General features: G+C 40.0%; 1 protein-coding gene across 4 annotated transcripts in view; it reads left to right on the forward strand.

The window, feature by feature from the left end:
• The first annotated feature begins 4,519 nt into the window (after positions 1-4,519).
• cog2 (component of oligomeric golgi complex 2) overlaps positions 4,520-20,094 on the forward strand; it is a 72,071-nt gene continuing 56,496 nt past the window's right edge. For 3 of the 4 annotated variants that reach the window (XR_006309874.2, XM_043680947.2, XM_043680976.2), the window contains exons 1-5: positions 4,520-4,660; positions 7,711-7,872; positions 7,961-8,026; positions 9,762-9,842; positions 15,211-15,314. Coding sequence is in view for 3 of the 4 variants with exons in the window: in XM_043680947.2 (XP_043536882.1) it covers positions 4,577-4,660; positions 7,711-7,872; positions 7,961-8,026; positions 9,762-9,842; positions 15,211-15,314 (497 nt within the window). In the remaining variant the exon portion in view is untranslated. Of the gene's footprint in view, positions 4,661-7,710; positions 7,873-7,960; positions 8,027-8,070; positions 8,107-9,761; positions 9,843-15,210; positions 15,315-20,094 lie in introns of those variants that run through there. The other variant, XM_087979013.1, reaches the window with a different exon arrangement.

Consider the following 20,094-nt stretch of genomic DNA (forward strand, 5'->3'; position numbering starts at 1 on the left):
AATCCTTGAAACACCTTTAGAATCAACAGATGAGAAGTGCTCCAATCAGTCATCCAGACTGGAGGAAGCATGTAAATGCTGCCCCCTCCACAATTCACTTCAGCTCTGAGGAAGACATCTAGACTTGAAACGTTAACTTGTTCTCTCTCCAAGGATACTGTCTGACCCGCTGTGATTTCCATCATTTGTTGTTTTCAGTAGAGATTCTAGCATCTGCAGTAATTTGTTCCTACATTTGGTGAACTTAAGGTCATGTATGGCTTTTCCTCTTGTCGGCACTTTCACCACTGGTTGCAGGCCTATTCTGGCAGCTATGTCCTTTAGGATTCAACCAGCTCAGTCATTAGTAGTGCTGCCAAGCCACTCAATGATGGACATTGAAGTTCCCGGCCCAGATGTTTACTCTTGCCACCCTCAGCACTTCCGACAAATGATGTTCAACATGGAGGAGTACAGCTTCACCAGCTGAGGGGGCCAGTCTATGATAAGGAGCGCGAAGTTTCCTTGCCCATGTTTGAGCCAATGCCATGAAATGTCAATGTTGAACACTCGCAGGAAAATTCCCAACATCTTTACCAATACAAAAACAGAAACAGCTGGCGAAACTCAGCAGGCCTGGCAGCATCTATGGGGAGAAAGCAGAATCAATGTTTCAGGTCCACTGACCTTTCTTCAGAATTGATAGTATCTCGAAAAAGATTTGTATTTTGCTGAAGTTTGGTTGGAGGGGTTGGTTCAAATACAGAGGAATCTTGATTATCCGAAGTTCATGGGCGAGGAGTATTTCGTTTGGTTAATCGAATTCCGGATAATCAAATACCAGGTAACATAGTTCAGCCGAGCATCAGGACTTTGTGATCTTGCTGGATAATCCGATACTTGGATAATCAAATGCCAGATAATTGAGGTTCCTCTGTATTAGGTGGAGATGGAGAACAGAGAGAGAGAGCTGCAACTGGGCAGACAAAAGAATGAATAAAGATGAGGTGGGGAAAAGAAAACCTGCTGATGGGGACCATTAGTTGGTGAAAACAGGTTGGCTATGGTGAAAGCAGCCCCTGTGATGAGAAGGCTTAGTGCATAGGAGTGGCAGAAGAAAATGCTCAGGCCCTTAAATTATTGAAATCATTATTGAATTCTGAAGGCTGCAGAGTCCCCAGGCAGAAAATGAGATGCTGTGCTCCCAGCTTGTGCTGAGCTTCACTGGAGCAGCAGCAAGCCCGAGACAGAGATATTGCCCAGGGAACATGGTAGTGTTTTGAAATGGCTGGCAACTGGAAGCTCTGAGTCATTTTTGTGGACAAAATGTAGGTGTTTCACAAGTCGGTTCTCCAGTCTCCATTACATCAAAGACATCATTGGTGCTGCTTCATTTTCTTAGAGTCATAGAGCATAGCAACAAACCCTTTGGTCCAACTTGTCTGCGACGACCAGGCATCCCAATCTGACCCAGTCCCATTTCCCAGCATTTGGGCCATATCCCTCTAAAGCCTTCCTATTCATATACCCAAGAGAAAGTGAGGACTGCAGATGCTGGAGATCAGAGTCAAAAAGCGTGGTGCTGGAGAAGCACAGCCGGTCAAGCAGCATCTGAGGAGGAGGAGAGTTGATGTTTTGAGCATCAGGATGAAGAGCTTATGCTCGAAATGTTGACTCTCCTGCTCCTCGGATGTTGCCTGACTGGCTGTGCTTTTCCAGCACCACACTATTTATATACCCATCCAAATGCCTTTTAAATGTTATAATTGTACCAGGTCTCCACCATTTTCGCTGGCAGCTTGGTTCCATACATGCACCACCCCCTGCATGAAAAAAGGTTACCCTTTAAGTTCTTTTTAAATCTTTCCCCTCTCACCTTAAACCTGTGCCTGCTAGTTTTGTACTCCCCCACGGTACAGTCAAAGAGTCATAGAGATGTACAGCATGGAAACAGACCCTTCGGTCCAACCCGTCGATGCCGACCAGATATCCCAACCCAATCTAGTCCCACTTGACAGCACCTGGCCCATATCCCTCCAAACCCTTCCTATTCATATACCCATCCAAATACCTCTTAAATGTTGCAATTGTACCAGCCTCCACCACATCCTCTGGCAGCTCATTCCATACACATACCACCCTCTGCATGAAAAAGTTGCCCCTTAGGTCTCTTTTATATCTTTCCCCTCTCACCCTAAACCTATGCCCTCTAGTTCTGGACTCCCTGACCCCAGGGAAAAGACTTTGTCTACTTATCCTATCCATGCCCCTCATAATTTTGTAAACCTCTATAAGGTCACCCCTCAGCCTCTGACGCTCCAGGGAAAATAGCCCCAGCCTGTTCAGTCTCTCCTTATGATTTTATAAACCTCTATGAGGTCACCCCTCAGCCTCCAATGTTCTAGGGAAAAAAAGCCCTAGCTTATTCAGTCTCTCTGTCTATAACTAAAACCCTCCAGTCCCCATCCCTGTAAATCTTGTCCAGAATCGACAAAGTTTATCAATTTTGATTCCAACTTAGATCCTGTTTTCACATTCATCTGGTCCACCTCTGGCTTCTCCCTTCCTCAACATCTTAATTTCCATTTTTGTGGATAGGCTGGTTACTACTTTGTGCAAGCTCAGTGTAACCTGAGAGGACAGCATCTCATTTTCCACTTGGCAATTCAAAATCGAATTCAATAATTTTAGGCCTAATCACCTTTTTCCAAGTCCTTTTGCCATCCCCAAGCACTAGGCCTAGTCTGGCAGTGAGACATACCAATATTTAGCCATTCTCACATTCCAATCACATAATCTGAACTATTAACATCCTTTCTCCCCAAGCCTTCCAACCTCAGCCCCAACAATTGCATAAATACTGCCCCCCTCCACACCACTTTAGCTCTGATGAACAGTCGTCTAGACTCGAAACATTAGTTTGCTTTCCCTTCATGGATGCTGCCTGACCAGCTGTGATCTCCAGCTTTTTTTGTTTTCATGCCTTGTCATCACTTGGACTATTTTTTTCACATACTATTAGTCCCCATTAGCAGGTTTTTTTCCCCATCCTCGGCTCAACATTATCCATTTCTTTGCCTGCCCAACTGCTACTCTCTAGCTCTGGGCTTCATCTCCACCTATTACTTACTCCTTGCTCTCCCCCATGTCATTTTCAGCATCTATACCAACATTTTCCTAGCTACCATCAGTTCTGAAAAAGAGTCACTAGACCCAAAAGGTCGACTCTGTTTTCTCTCCACAGATGCTGCTGTGGGAAATAGAACCCACTCACTTCAATAATTTCAGTCCGAGACAAGATCTGAAGCAGCAGTATCGTTTATTCTATGCTTGCAAGTGTGGTGTCTAAAATAGTCACAAAGAGTTTAGCAAGTATATATCTTATATACAATTCATTTCTCTTTCCCTCCTCCCATTGCTCCTCCCCTGTTTACATCTCCCACTACTCTAAACCCGGCTGTTTATCGCTGGCCTCATCCGGCCTTGTGCATAACAAAATGTATGTCCTGCTGGGCCATTTCACCACATCCTGCTGTGTTCCATTGTTATATACCTTTCTCCACTGCCATCTGCTTCCTTCCATTCTTTGCTCATACTGGGCCTTATGACCTCTTGATTGTGGACCTTTTTGTCTTTGCAGAAGCAGGAAACAGATGCTTATAACTACTGTTTGCACAAGCATATCTAGCTTAACCTACACCACACCCTCCCCCCTTTACAGCACCTTATCTATTTGTCTGTAACATCTACCATTGTTTTCAGGCACATTTCATTTTTGTATGCACATTTTAGCTAATACAAAAACAATTATATATTTCCTTAACATAGTTTTCATTCTTGTTAACTCAGCTCTTGGCTGAAACAATTATACACTGGTGTGAGTTCATTTACCTTGCATAAGCAATTATGATTGCAGAAGTAACACTGCTTTACCTATATCCCACACTGCTATACCTGCTGAGTTACTTCATCTATTTTGTTTTTTGTTTCAGGTTTCCAACATCCACTTTGCTTTGTTTTGTATCAACCGTATATCAATATGCTTTTGCTGGGTTTATTCAGATAGCGGTACGAGATATACTCAGGGATGTTGATGGCACTGTCTGAAATGTTGTCTGTAAGGTATGTTTCTATTAGTATGACAATGCTTTTCTAGTCTGTGAGATAGTTCTCTGAATTTTGACAGCAACCCCCAGGTGTTGGTCAGAGGGGTTTTGCAGGGTCCACAGGGCTGAATATGCAAATTTTGTATCCAGCCTCTACAACAATACCATGTCGTCTGGTTTAATTCCTTTTTTTGAGGCATCTTACCGATTTTATACAATTAATTTGCTAGAGCATTTCAGAGGACGGCAGATGTCGTAAAGTCCTGAAACAAGCTACACAGTAGCGAGTTAATTGTTGATCGAATAAACTGAATTGTCAATTCTGTAGTGCAGGAGGGAATGTGGCATAGGTCTTCCCGTGCGGCAGAGGTCGCTGTAGACGGAGGTTCTGGGACGTGATACCTCTTGCTTCCCCCTCTTTCCTCTTCGTTCTCGGCAGCTGCCATGTCGACATAGGTTTAGGCCGCGGCTTCGATGAAAACCGGTGGAGAATGGAGCTACAGCGGGCGGCAGGGCTGCTCAATTTGCCCATGGGGCCTGACTCACTTTGCTTCAACAAGGATGAGTTCATGAAGGTATATACTTGGCGGAGCGGTGCTGAGCCTCGTTACCAACTCCAAAGCCGACATACCCCTTCGGTTCGAGCTCGAGCCTTAGCCGCCAGCTTGGGGACCTCCAGCAACCCCTCACTGATCTCCCTGCGTAAAGCCTGACTCTGAACAATCTGATGAGTTTGCACCATTCCTCTCCCTAATCAATTCGGGCCAACACGTCACATCAAAGCCAGCTGTCAATCTGCAACAACTCTCATTGACTGTGCTCATTACCCTGTCCCATCAATCAGCAACAACACCAGCAATGTTCTTGCTGCAGATCCTCCCGCTGCCTCCTCCCTACCCTGGCATGTCATCATTTTCGCATATCTCAGTTACCTTTAGGTCCAGGTATTGGGTATCCCCTATTCTTCTGGGTTCTCTGTCGTTGCGCTCGTGATAATTGAAACACTGACAATGGCAATGTATTTTTCCAGCCTTGTTTTGTCTCACTGACTCTACGACTCCAATGCTTAGAAGTTAACTTAAATGATCCTAGTTAAAAACACACACAACACCAGGTTATAGTCCAACAGGTTCAATTAGAAGCACTGGCTTTCGGAGTGCTGCTCCTTCAGGTAGTTGTGGAGTACACAATTGAAAGAATTTATAACAAAAGTTTAGTGTGATGTAACTGAAATTATACATTAAAAAATATCTTGACTGTTAAGTCTCATCTGTTAGAATGACCATATTAGCTTCACTTTCATATGTAAATCACAACCTGAGAATGCAACTTTTAAAAAAAATTTTAACTAACAATTGGTGTCAGCTCAGTTAAGATGTTAGTTCCCTGTGTTCCCTGACTGTGCCATAATGTTTAGACTGATTCTAATAGAAAAAGTGAGTTAACAGAGTCTTACATTGATTCATGCAGTTTTTGAGCAAAGTACAATGTAACTCTGCAAGTACAAATTCACCCCACAAATGTATATGTGTATGTTTGGGTTTGTGTGTCTGGGGTGGGGGTTTGTGAGTATCTGAGAGAGAGAATGTATATGTGTGTGTGAGTGTAAAATGTTGAAGTCTGAGAGGATGCGTGTCGGTGTGTGTGTGTGTCTGTCTGGGGTGGGGGGGTTGTGAGTGACAGAGTGTACATGTGTCTGAGAGTGTAAAGTATCTTTTAGAGGATGCATGTGTGTGTAGGGTGTGTCTGTCTGGGGTGGGGGTTGAGTGTGAGAGAGAGTGTAAAAGTTTGTGTAAAGCAGTCTAAGGCTGTGAGAGGGTGCATATGAGAGTGTGGGAGTGTCTGTGTATAGGTGTGTGTATGTCAAGGTATTTTTCAATGTATAATTTCAGTTACATCACACTGTGAACATTTGCTATAAATTGTGTGCTCCACAACCACCTGACGAAGGAGTGGCACTCCGAAAGCTAATGCTTCCAATTAAACCTGTTGGACTATAACCTGGTGTTGTGATTTTTAACTTTGTACACCCCAGTCAACACCAGCATCTCCAAATCACGTCTTACATGACTCTACCATTTATCTACATGATGGTATGAGCAGAGACCATTGCCACCAGATTCCTGCTGGATGAAATGGCTGTCATAAGATTGCATGTACCCATGTTTGTTTTTTTCCAGTGATGTAATTGTGCATTTTGTGCTTCATTTTGAGAGAGTTCAGAAATGAATTGTTTTGCTGTTTCATCTTAATATATCATTTATACAATTAAAGCAATTTTCAGTTGTCAATAACTCAGTGTCTTTTAACAGAAGAAATGACAGTCACCAGACTGTCCACTTTGGTGGGTTAAGGAATACCTTATTTTGAATTGATCTTATGTTGGGTTATAGATCATCTGGCATGGATACAGACCCTTTGGTCCAACTCGTCTGCACCAATTAGAAATTCCAATCAGATCTAGTCCCATTTCCCAGCATTTGACCCGTATCCCTCTAAATCTTGCCTTTTAAATGTTGTAATTGTATCCTCCACCACCACTTCCTCTGGCAGCTTGTTTCATACACACACCAACCTCTGTGTGAAAACGTTGCCCCTCAGTTCCATTTTAAATCCTTCCCTTCACACCTTAAACCTATGTCCTCTAGTTTTGAACTCCCCCACCCTAGGAAAATGACCTTGGCTATTCATGTTATCCTTGCCCCTCATGATTTTATAAATCTCTATAAGGTCACCCCTTAGCCTCCAACACTCTAGGGTAAGTAGCCTCAACCTGAGAAATGGGAAATGGGACTAGATCTGATTGGAATTTCTAATTGGTGCAGACGAGTTGGACCAAAGAGTCTGTATCCATGCCAGATGATCTATAACCCAACATAAGATCAATTCAAAATAAGGTTTTCCCTGTAGCTCAAAACCTCCAGACCTGGCAACATCCTTGTAAATCATTTCTGCACCCTCTCAACACCCTTTCACAACATCCTTACTATAAAAGGGTGACCAGAATTGAAAGCTGGATTCTTCAAGTGGCCTCACCAGTGTCTGTACAGCTACAACGTGACAACCTAATTCCTATACTCAGTGTCTGACCAGTGAAGGCAAGCATACCAACACTTTTTTTCATCACCAGCAACTCCACTTTCAAGTAACTACAATCCTGGCCCCTAAGGTGCCTTGTTAGGCAACACACCCATGGCCTTATCATTAACTGTGTACATCCTGCCCTGGTTTGCTGCCTTTAGTGTTCTTCCATTTTCCCACACAGCCATGTCGTGTTGACTTTGGACCAGAACTTGCTCTGGTTCTGGTCAATTTGCTTCTTAAATTTAATTAACTTCAGTCATTAATTACCTCTTGCATGAGATCCTACTTACTAAGGTAAACATATTTGGCCTGTTGGCATCCACATTGGACTTTTGACCTTTTCCCTTTCCACAGCTGTATGCTTACCACAATATATTTCAGGTTTCCTTAATAATTGATGAAAGCTGTATTTATTAATTCTGAAGCACGACAAGTCGTAAATGTTCATATCCTGTCTTCTGTTTATTAAAAGTGAAATAGATGTTCATTAGGCTGAGATTTATTTCGATTCTTTAACATGTTCACTGCTTTCCATTTACAGGATGATTTTGATGTGGATCATTTTGTGTCTGAGTGCAGAAAACATGTTCAATTGGAAACTCTTCGGGATGATCTGGAACTTTATTATAAGCTTCTGAAAACTGCTATGGTAGAACTGATAAATAAAGACTATGCAGACTTTGTCAACCTTTCTACCAATTTGGTAAGGCAAATCCTGCTTTCAATAGGACCTATGTAATTCTAACTTTTTGCATTTGTGCTTTGTTTTTAATTGTGATGTTCTTTTTCAGGTTGGCATGGACAGAGCTTTGAAGCAACTAACAGTACCATTGGGTCAGTTGAGAGAAGAGGTGATGGTATGTCTTTGTGTTTCATCCTTGTGTCGTCACTAGGTCTGAACCAATAACTTCAGCTTTGGTTCTTGCAAATTGGAAATGTAAGCTGCTTTGGGTTGAACCATCTGATAACTTGCTGATTTTGTTGATGTAATCATGGAAATTATGTTTTCTTATTTAAAAAAAAGATAATGCTGAGCGAGGGGACATTTTATCACATTTGACATGCATAGTTTCTGTTCAACCATGTGTAAAGTTAAACACAGTAAAAGGATACTTCAGTAAAGTGCCTTCATTTGCACCTGCACCATTTGGACTTCAAGTCGGATTGCCAGCTTTGAGTTCTGAACAATTTTGTTTTCTGGGTTTTCAGCTATTGGGAACTGAATTTGTAGTAGTCAAACATATTTCACAATGAATCACTAGAACTGTCAAAAAGTAAGAGTCAAAGGGCTTTTACAGCAAGGGAAGAGGCCCTTTAGCATTTATGGACAGCAGAGTGGCTTTGCGCTCGGCTGCTGAAATGCAAGATGTCTTTTGCATCTGTGAGTATCTTCATGAAGTTATCTCCTTGTCTTGTTCATTGGTTCCTTCCTCTCTCTCGTTTTCTCTCATCAATCTCAATCTCCCCCTTTCCCTTATGCCAGGAAGTCCTTGAGCTAGAACTCGTTTGGTCAAGGGATTGTAATTGCTGAGAACCATATGACATGCTATAGGACTTTGAATACACTGTTTAGCAACTAGACTGCTAGAGAGAAATGTAAGATGGAGATAATTCTGTTCTGTACAATATGGGATGGATGGATAGGGCTTTGCATCGGCTGGGCTAGACAGTTAAGCAATTAGTTGCAAAATACAGTAGACTAAATACAGCACATAAGGACAGGCAATATTAAAGGAACACTTTTGATATTTCTTGTTTCTATCTCAAACACTTAGTCACTGTTTGTTTTGCCTTTCCTCTCTCCTGTTGTGTGCTTTTCTCATTTTAAGTTTTCACTTTGTGTGGTTCTTTCACTGCTTAATCTTTTTTTTGCTGTGTTTCAACTCTTGCTATATCAAGTTAATTGTGCCCAGGTGCACTTAGGTCAGCTGGGCCATGTGAGGGATGGAATACTAATCGAGATGAGTTTGATCACTGAAGGGAATACAGGGATCCAATCAATTTGATTGCTTTGATTAAGATAATGGTGGCTAAACTGAAAGGTGTAGCATCTCATTGATATAGATTGTATCCAATCTGGTGAAACCAAAACTAAAATAGTGGAATAACAAAGGTTAGCTCAAAACCCCAAAGTAAACTCCAGCCACTGAACCTAGATTACTGAAAGAGGAATATGCTAATAGAAAAACGTTTTCTAATATCAGCAACTGTAAGCAATGAAAGTTTGTTATGAATTGAGACATTTTCTATATTCAAGCTGCTCTAATAAGTTTAAGTTGTTAAATTGTTTAATTTATTTTGTAGGCTTTTTTGTTTTATGGATGTTATTTCCACAATCTGTTAAAAGAAAGTGGTGCCTTTACGAATTTATTGATGGAATCAAGTTGTTTTGTTTGTTAACATGACCATTGAGATATTCAATTATAAATTGGTTGTGAAGCAACTTGAACATGCTTGGTACTAGTCTTCTGTAATTGTTGATAGATCGCAGTGCACAGAACAGTACTGAATTTTGAATCGTTCCTCCCTTTTGCTTTTAAGTGTCATGCCTTTATTTTCTGAGAAGGTTTTCTGTTTTTTTTTGTGCTATAGAGTCTCAAGCTGGCAGTTAGTGAAGGCATTCAAGCCATTGATGACCGTTTGCTTAAAGAAGATGACATCCGGAAGAAAAAGGTGAAATACTGTTTAGTATCATATTAGGAGCATTAACAGAATGGAGTTGTTAGGATATTGTGACTGCAGTTGTCAACATATGGTAAGGATGAAACTAATATAAACTTATTTAGAACTAAAATATATTTATGCTTTCATTCACTGGTGGTTGCCCACTCTTAGTATGTGTATTTTTTAGTTAAGCTTTTGAATTTAAACAACACAAGCTGGTATAATTGGGCAAAATATGCAGCTGTATAGTGCCTCTTATGACTGAAGGACTTCTCCAAGTGCTTTACAGCCAATGACGTTATAGGCGCAATGTTAATGCATGGTGTTGCTGCTGTGTAGTTACTGTATATTGTGTAGATAATGCAGCAGTGAAGATTGTAAGAAACAGGAGTAGTAGTCATCACTTGATAACTTGTACGTGTCCTACCATTCAGTCCAGTTATAGTTGATCTGTCTTTGGACTTAAAATCCACTTTAATATCATCTAATCAAAGGCAGGATATAAATATCCTTTCATTAAGTCCCGCTCCAGAGACTAGGGACAAAGTCTGTAGAACTGTCAAACTGTGAAATTATAAAATCTCCAGCCCTTTAAACATTGAAATAACAGTCAGCTTGTGTTAGGAAGATATTCAAAAAATCGCAAATTATGAAGCTACTTAGCCTTTTACAAATTAAAAAAACTAGGCAAATCTTGAAAAGTATCTGTTCTAGCAATTACATTAGCTACGTAAACTTGCCCAAGGGCTATCATTAATGTTTGGCTGATTTCCCCAACTAATTATTGGGGGTCTTATATTCACAGTTTGACTGACATCCCGAAGAAGTTAGCAAAAGATTAGCTGTTTCAACGAGGGATTATAAATACAAGTTTGCTAATTTTTATAGGAATAAAATATGTCAGAGCTTTTAGAAGTTTTGAAAGAGATTTCATCAATGTAAGTGTATTTGTAAGATAGTGAAGGCTGCAATGGATATTCAGGCCTTTTATTTCTTCTCAACCTTGCTCTGAGGTTTGCCCAAGGTGAATACTGAGTGAGTTGGCTTGGGAATTATTAGGGACTATGGGGGTATGAGGCACATAATTTGAAACATGGGCTATGGGGGTTCTTGGGACATGGATTGGCATAAGAGTAGATTGAAGGCATAGGGATATGGTGTAAGGTGACGTGGATTGAGAGGTTTAAGTTAGAAGACCTGAAATTTAAAGAAATAATTGTAATGAATTCCCAAAGAACCAAGACCAATCTTTTAAACAACCCACTTTGTTTCTTGGCAGTCCCTGTGGCTGTCTCCAGTCTGTGTTGGGGCTGGTGGACCCAAACAATTCTGGCCCATCCCCCAGCCCAAATGTCTGACAGGATACCTTCCCCCAAGGCAGGTGCAATGAATTGAGAAATTTCCTAACCCACACCGCTCAGTCCATGCATACGGCCATTTTGGTCTGAAAGTATTTTCTGTTGGAAGCTATGCAGACACAAGCCTGGTTAATACTTAGATGGGAGACCACCTGGGAGAAGTAAGATTTTAAGGCCTCTCTTGTGATGTAGTGGTAGCATCTGCACCCCTAACCAGGAGGCCTAGGTTGAAGTCCCACATGCTCTAGAGGTGTGTAATAACATCCTTGAACAGGTTGATTCTAAAAACTAGGTTAATAATTAAAAAAAACTTACATCACCCATTCAGGGAGCAAGAAGACCAGTTATGGAGCAGAAAATCCAGCCGACGCTCCAGAGTATTAGTGAAAGCAGCACTACGTGTTTTGAGGTGCATCTTCCACATGAGATTAGATTTCCTACAGTGTAGAAACAGGCCCTACGGACCAACTAGTCCACACTGACCCTCCGAAGTGTAACCCATTCCCCCTAACTCTACAGCCAATTTAGCATGACCAATTCACCTAACCTGCACATCTTTGGACTGTGGGCGGAAACCAGAGCACCCAGAGGAAACCCACGCAGACACAGTGAGAATGTGCAAACTCCACAGAGACAGTCGCTCGAGGCTGGAATCGAACCCAGGTCCCTGGCGCTGTGAGGCAGCAGTGCTAACCACTGAGCCTCTTTATCTATCTTGGCTTTATTTATTTGATTCTTTCCCAATCACAGTATAAACAGGTTAAGTTGATTATTGCAGGGATTACTGTGAATAATGTACGCTCTTATATTGCTCAATTTGTGTGGGTTGGGTTTTGGCATTATTTTTGGATGGGCATATTCAAATAATTTGCATCAGATTAATAGGCCAATGCACCCAGAATACAGGAATTCTGCTGCAGTGAGTCTGTTTGGCAGTTGTGTGTGGAAGTAATGAGTAGTGTGAGTTCTGTGAATGATATTCTATCTAATGCAATGAAGGGAAACAGAATTTGATTTCATTTGTTCTGGGATATCTCCAAACAGATTTAGAGTGTTGCCTCTGCAGTTTTTGTCAACAATATCTGTCATTCTGAAGGGAGCAGTGTCAGATCAGTGATCCCATGATCAGAAGTCATGTGTGAAGGGTAGAAACTTTGTTTTGCAGGCTATTTTCACATTGAAGTTTTGGCTGTGAAAGTGTTGACATTTTGTGCATGCTCTACATATACTGCTCTTGGAGTTTGTTTATCTGCTTCGTATTAAATGAATTAGTTTGTTAAGTTAGTGGGGACATGATCTTTTTGGCCCTGTCGCAGTGTCACTGTGAATGGGACATGACCCTGAGACAGTGTCACTGAGAGTGGAATATAATGTTTTTGTGACCTTGTTACTGTGAGTGGGATGTAATGGCCCTGTGACAATGGCTCTGAGTACAGAGACACCATGTGGCAAACCTGTTTGAATTTGTTTAAATCTCAATCTGTGTAATGACGTATTTCAATACGCTGCAGAGACACTCATTCTCCAAATGAGCACTCTGACCTTCAAATTTGCAGCATTCACTTTTTGCTTTCTGCTCATTAATGTTGCACCTGAGCCACCTTACAAAATGTTGAGAGTAGGTGGTTAAAAATAGACCTTGCTGGTAATGTGGTAATAGGATGAACATTGATTCTTGGGTCCTGTGATAATTTAAATATCTTGAAGCTATTTTGTCACTTGCAGGCTCCAATCCATGACACACTGTTTTTTCTCTCTCTCTCTCTCACTCACACACTGTCAAGACTTGCTGAGTTTCTTTATCACATTCTGCTTTTGCTTTAGATTTCCAGCGTCTGCATTTCTTTCTGGAAAGCTCATCCTTAAGGTTGCAAAGTCTGGTAGGAAGAGGGGAAGGTGAAAATTTCAAGAAGAGCTTTTTAACTATGAATTCCACATCTACTTTGACTGTCCTCTCCAATGCCATGATTTGGCCACTAAGTGTTGCCAGCATTTTCTATTTTGATTCAGATATCCGGGATTTGCAGTTTTCTTTCACTCACGTTTATACAGGTATTGAATTTCATTTGTTGCCCGTTTCTATTCACTTCCAACTTTTCTCTCACTGTTCCTTGGCTGCTGCATCAACCTATTCTGCATGCTGAGCCTAGTTCCATCTGCAGATTTGATTAATTTGCATTGTGTTAATGAATTCAGGTTTACACAGATGGGAAACAGTAAGAGACTTTAGGACTGATCCCTGGGGCACTTTGCTGTACAGACAGAGACAAATACAAAATCACTTACTGGGAGAAACTGAGGATTGCAGAGTCGAGAGTGTGTTGCTGGGAAAGCACAGCAGGTCAGGCAGCATCCAAGGAGCAGGAGAATTGACGTTTCGGGCACAAGTTCTGGTGAAGGGCTTCTGGCTGAAACATCGATTCTCCTGCTCCTCAGCAACACAAAATCACTCTTTAAAACTAGTTTTTGGCTGAATTTTAAGATTAGAAAGGCAAGGGTTGTTCTTAGAGCCAAAAAAAGGTTGAAATTATTTAGTCTAGGTATTTAAAATTAGAATAATTCATAGTAGAGAGGAGGCCATTTCATCTAACAAGCCTATGCTGGCTCTTTGCAGAGCAATCCAGTCAGTTCCACACTCACACCTGCAGTTTTGTCTCCTTCAAGTGCACATCAAATTTCCTTTGAAATCATTAATTGCTTCCACTGCCTTCACCCCCATTGGCAGTGGGTTCCACATTTTTATCACGTGCTGCGTAAAACACAAATTCTCTCAGTATTTGTCGCCCAAAATCTTAAATCTCTGTCATTTAGTCCTCTGCCATCAACTAATGGGAAGAATTTTTCCTCTCCTACCTTTTTTCAGTCTCTACTATAATACTGTATGTTTCAATCAAATCTCTTACGAATTATTCTACTACAAGGAGAACAACCCTAAGCTTTCCAGCCAAATCGTCTGTCTTGCCAGCCTTTTATATGGTATTTTGTCAAATAATTGTAAGGCAGTTTTGTTACAGTAAATAAGTAGAAAATGTTTGCCTTGATAGAGGTCTCAATAGCCATAGGATTTGGATTGCCATTGGCAATAATACCAGAGATGAGTTGCTGTGATCTGTCTGAAAAATTGGTAGAAGCAAATTCAATAACAACTTTCAGAAGACAGCTTGAATTCAGAAGACTGATTTTTAAAAAAATGTAGCCTGAGATGGGTCAAATAGTGTGGCGCTGGAAAAGCATGGCAGGTCAGGCAGCATCCGAGGAGCAGGAGAGTGATGTTTCAGGCATAAACTCTTCATTCCTTTTCAAAGGGCTTGCACAGGCATAATGGACTGAGTGAACTCCTGCTCTTTGATTTCATGTTTTAAGCACTTCTTTTGGATTTGGCCCTTTTAAACCTTTATATGTAATGGTTCTAAAATCTTTTATTTTATCCCACATCTCATCAAATCTAATCGTGTAATGGATGCTGTTTTGCCACTACTTCCATTTGCATATTTGTTTTCATTCACAACCTTCTGACTACGTGGCTAATGTGTTACCCACTGAACTATCACTGGCTCTTTGGAACGATTGTGTGTGCATGTAGAAATGTGTCACATGCAATAAAACATACTAAACCTATTTTTATTTCTGCCAGGATTAGAAGCAACCCAAGGGTCCTTGAGATTAAAGCATTGTTCATATCAATAGACCATGAATTGTATATGTATGTAAAATCCAACCATGAGTATATGTAATTTCCGTACCTAAGTCAGTCTTATTTTCAAATAAGCTTATACCTGAAGGACAATTACACATTGAAACTGATTTGGTTGCAGCTGTTGCATATACAGTATAGTAACATCTGGACGTTTCATTGTCACAAGTGGGGGCATGTGTGAGAATCCTGGTGAGCGAAATCTATAGATTGAAGTTGTATATTGATGTAAGAATATAAGTTGTGGTTTATAGTTAAGAGTTGAATGTATTAAGTAAGTTGACTGTCATAAACACTTCTACTTTATACATGTGTATGTTTGCAGATGTGTGTGTTAAGACTGCTTCATGTAATCCGATCGGTGGAAAAAATTGAAAAGATCCTTCACTCTCAGTCTTCCAAAGAGGCTTCCCCCTTTGAAGCAAGTGGGTAAGTATTTTGTCATCTGCATTTTTTGAAACGTCATAACCAAGCATTCAACCGTTGTGCATGAGAGGTAACACAGCATTGTGATTTGAAAATAGTGCAACTGATTGGTTGAGTTCTAACCCACCGCAGCCTAATAGGTAGAGTGGTAATTCCCCTTTGATCCAGAGTTATGGATGATGATAATGAGGGTAAAATTTGTGTTATAATCCCAGCTGATGTTATTACTGGACAGATCAGATCCAGACTGAGGCTGGGCTTGATAAATCATATTTTGATTTATTTTGGCTTTAACCAAGTGGTCTCTCACTGAAACATTGAAGTAATACTGTTGATTTTGCTTTAACAATATAGCAGAAGTTTACTAACAAAAGAAAGGAAGATAAAATAGAATAAAGCATAAAGGCATTATAACACATTTTTTAAACACACAGCAAAAGTTTAATCCCATTAATCCAAAGCATTCCTTTATAAATTGAAAAAAAAGCTTTTGTATAATATTCAAAACATATCTTGTATAGTACCTGAAATCAATACTTATACGGTACCACTAGAATCCCTGTCTCTAATATCTGATATGTTTAAGTTACTTGTGACTTTAAGATATAGCCTGGAAGTGCAGATCTATTACACACCTGAGTTTAAACAAACTCAGCTTTAGGTAGCCTTTTCAGGGTTTTATCCCAACACTTCTGGTCTGTAATTAGCATTAACATTTCATCCTAAGGTAAACTAGTTCACTATATCTTAACCTTCTTAGGATTGTTACTCTGTACGGACATATTTATCCAAGGTCTTAATAGGATTTCCCAAAACTCAAAGTAAAAAAAACCTAAGTTACAAGTGTTTCCCTTATGCTTAGAAAAAAGTTCCAGAAACCTCCAATAAGCCTTGAAGCCTCATTATGTACGATGCTGCAACCCAAAACTATCTAAATTAAACAAAACCCCACTAGCTTTAAAGCTAGGTTTCCAACAATTGTTTTAAAAGAAATCACTGTGGCTATAGAAATACTTGCAAGTTAATAATTAATTTAAGGTATGCAGAAAACCAACATGCTACTAACTCAAAAACCAAACAATCCAAGCTTGCAATAAATGATATTGAAAATGTAGATAAATCACATAATCAACATTACATTTGTGATTGTCAGTCTCCCTTGTCTTTTACCAAATCTTATTTTTCTTGCAAAGAATGAGCATAAAATTAGTCACTGCAATTTTTAAAGTGGAAATAGTGCCTGCATATACCTTTTTAACTTTGTTTTGTACTAGAGACTTGAAACTAATTGAAAATTTGCCTGGAAGAATTAAACATAAAGAATTTGTGAAAGAGGAGATGGGAATGAGGGGGACAAACAGGGTGATCACTGCTAATTTAAAAAGGGAAATTAGGAGCAACATCTTTAGTCAAAGAGTGGCAACAATTTGTAATTTGCTGCCACAAGGAGTGATTCAAGCAAGTAGCATAAATGCATTTAAGGAGAATGTGTGCAAACACATGAATAAGGAGGAGATGTTAATACAGTGAAATGCAGAGGTGGGAAGAGATTGAAGTGAATCATCAACACTGGCACAGACCATTTGGTCTAAATGGCCTATTTTTGGGTTGAAAAGCGCAAATTTCTTCCAGTTGATTAGCTAATCCGATAAAGAATTTAAATTTGATTCTTTACAAAGTGTTTAGAAAGAAGGACAAAGCAATTGGATCAATCAAAAATTTTTTGAAACTAGTAAATTTTCTTTAAACATAGTATTTTGATATAGCTTTAAAATATAGTTTTGAATAAGAAAATTTGATCATCAGTAATAGAGTTGAACTTTTAAATAAAATTAAATGGCCCAGGAATTTGGTTGTTAAGTTTGGACTTATTCTTGGAGGTTTCATTGTGATCTCCAACTTGCCTGTTAAGCACCCATATTTTCCCCTTTCTGATATTTTTGAAACATATCAACATTAGTGTAAAATTATGTTGGTTGGGGAAGGGGATGAACAATTCCTTTTTCTGTGCTGCTCTGATTTTCTTTCCATGGTTTAGGAGTATCTTCAAACTCCGGAAACTGCAACAATATAATTCACAATGGGAAATAGCCTAATCCTGTACCTATGTCTTTTGTATGTCTTTAAGTTGCTCTTGTCTTTACAGTAAACTACAGTGTATTTCAAACACTTGAGCTGGAGTTTGATAAACTGGATCCATTCAATTAGCTTCAGGGTGATGCTGCAGTCTGAGCACCTGTAGAGTTTATCATTATGCAGGAAAAGGATTGTATCACTGTGTGAATGGTAGATTGATACATATCATTTCTCAGCTTATTTTAATTTTATCACCAAATTAATTTTAAAACTGCATAATTAACTTCACAGATGAAAGTTTTATCTACAAACTGTTTCATAAGTTCTCATGTCTTCATTGTTCTCTGATTTCTCTTTCTGTTCCTTAATATGCAAGATTTTTGAATATAAAGTATAAGTTTAAACCCAATTTATATGTAAAAGTAAAAATGTCAAAAAAAGTTAGTTGATACAAGTAGTTCTTGGATAACGAGCATTTTGGCAGCATGATTTGGCTATAATGTCGCTGGAGAATTAGGGAACAGTATTTTCAACACTTGTGTTGGCAATAGTGTGATTCCAATGGGGATCGATTTGCACGCTTCATTCTGCGCAAATACTGATGTTTGTGCTGTTCTGCGCGTGCACGACATCGGTGCTGGTGTTTGTGCCATTCTGTGCATGCACCGATGTCAGCTGCTGACAGAGCAGCTTTCTGTGAGGGGTACTGTACACAGAGCAGCTCTCTTACATTTTTGAAATGTACTTTAAATCTGCTTTTGTTTCATTAATAAATATATTTGTCACGTGTGAGTGATGTAAGGGGTGAGTGGGATTATAATATGAGGATTGTGGGGATAGCTGATTATAATGTGAATGACTTAGGGGAATGGGGTGCTGATCATGATATAGGTGGGTGAGTGAGGGTGCAATGCAGCTGATTGCAATGAGTGTGTGTGGACAGGGTTAGAGGTGAGCTGATTATAATGTAAGTGATAGCTTGGGGTAGAAGGGTGCTAATTACATAGTGAGTTGTGCATGAGGGTGGGGTGCTACTGATTACAATGAGAATGTGTGGGTGAGGCTATGGGAGTAGCTGATTACAATGTGTGAGTGATGGGTTGGGGGTAAGAGGAAGAATTACAATGTGAGTGCATAGGAGAGGCAGAGAAGAGGTTACAGAGTCTTCTGAGTTATATTACACCTTGTGGTGTAAAATTATGTCCCAATACATGTGTGAATCATAATGTAACACATGTATTGGGCCAAGCAGTGGAATGTGGTGAAACGGTTAAAAATTATGTCCCAATACATGTGTGAATCTAACCGGAATGGAGGTGTTGCTTAGTCCCGTGTGAATCTTATTACACACCTCCCCGTGTGAATCTTCTTATCTGTATGTAACCAGAATGGAATGTGTTTTTTAGCCTTGCTCTGCTGTTCACATGAATGTTTATATCTGGAAAAGAGTATATCAGCTGGAAAAGTCTCCAGTTCGGAGAGTCTGCTCCGGGGTTACGTTTAACCGCCGAGCGTGGGTTGTTGGCAACCGCTCTACGAGAACTGACGGCTCCCAGTTCCGGTAACATGTAGAGTGAGTATAAGCCAGACCCGGGAGTCTGCTCCGGGGTTACGTTTAACCGCCGAGCATGGGTTGTTGGCAACCGCTCTACGAGAACTGACGGCTCCCAGTTCCGGTAACATGTAGAGTGAGTATAAGCCAGACCCGTTGTAAGTATGAGACCTGGTTGTGGCGACGCTGCGGGGAATAAAATGCTCATATTCTAGCAGACTCGCCTCTTGGTCGTTTGTTCTGTGTCAGACTACTCTCCTACGAACCTGACCTTGAGAATTTTTTAAAACACACCTGAATATCTAAGATGTTTTCATGACTTTTTTCAACAGCACAGACTTTCATAATTATATGATATTTTGTGTTCATGTATAGCGTTATCTTTAATAATATACAAAGTGTTTCTACGCTATATATTGCAGCTTTTTTTGCTAATCTTAAATTTCATATTAATTTTAAGAGGTTTTTAAAAATGCAAATGTATTTGTTCATGGGATGTGAGCATCTCTGGCTAGACCAGTCTCTTGCCCATCCCTATTGTTCTTGAGAAATTGCTGAGTAAAAGTGGGGTAATTTTAGAAAATATTTGCAAAGCCCTGCTATTCATAGCCTTTTGTTTCACTTCACGTGTATATAATTCAAAAGGTCACTTTCTGTTGTTAGTATGGGCTTTATCTGTGTTAGATGTACCAACAGCATTGAATGCTGGGATCACTTTAATAATTTGATTAATGCATTGGTCCACAATCTTGATAGTAATTGAAGGTAAACAAAGGATAAGCTAATATTCTTTTCTATTTGGAATTCTAATAATTCCACCCATTTGAAATGGCCTGGAGGCCATTTAAATTTCACTGCCACTCGATCTTGATCAGATGGGCCAATGGGCTGAGAAGTGGAAGATGGAGGTTAATTCATTTGCTGCATTTTGGGAAAGCAAATCTTAGCAGGACTCATACACTTAAATGGTAAGGCCCTAGGGAGTGTTGCTGAACAAAGAGACCTTGGAGTGCAGGTTCATAGTTCCTTGAAGTTGGAGTCGCAGGTAGATAGGATAGTGAAGAAGGCATTTGGTATGCTTTCCTTTATTGGTCAGAGTATTGAGTATAGGAGTTGGGAGGTCATGTTGTGACTGTACAGGACATTGATAAGGCC

The sequence above is a fragment of the Chiloscyllium plagiosum genome, unplaced genomic scaffold (assembly GCF_037043375.1).
Source record: "Chiloscyllium plagiosum isolate Xiang-an unplaced genomic scaffold, Cpla_swu_hap1 HiC_scaffold_3, whole genome shotgun sequence".
NCBI lineage: Eukaryota > Metazoa > Chordata > Chondrichthyes > Orectolobiformes > Hemiscylliidae > Chiloscyllium > Chiloscyllium plagiosum.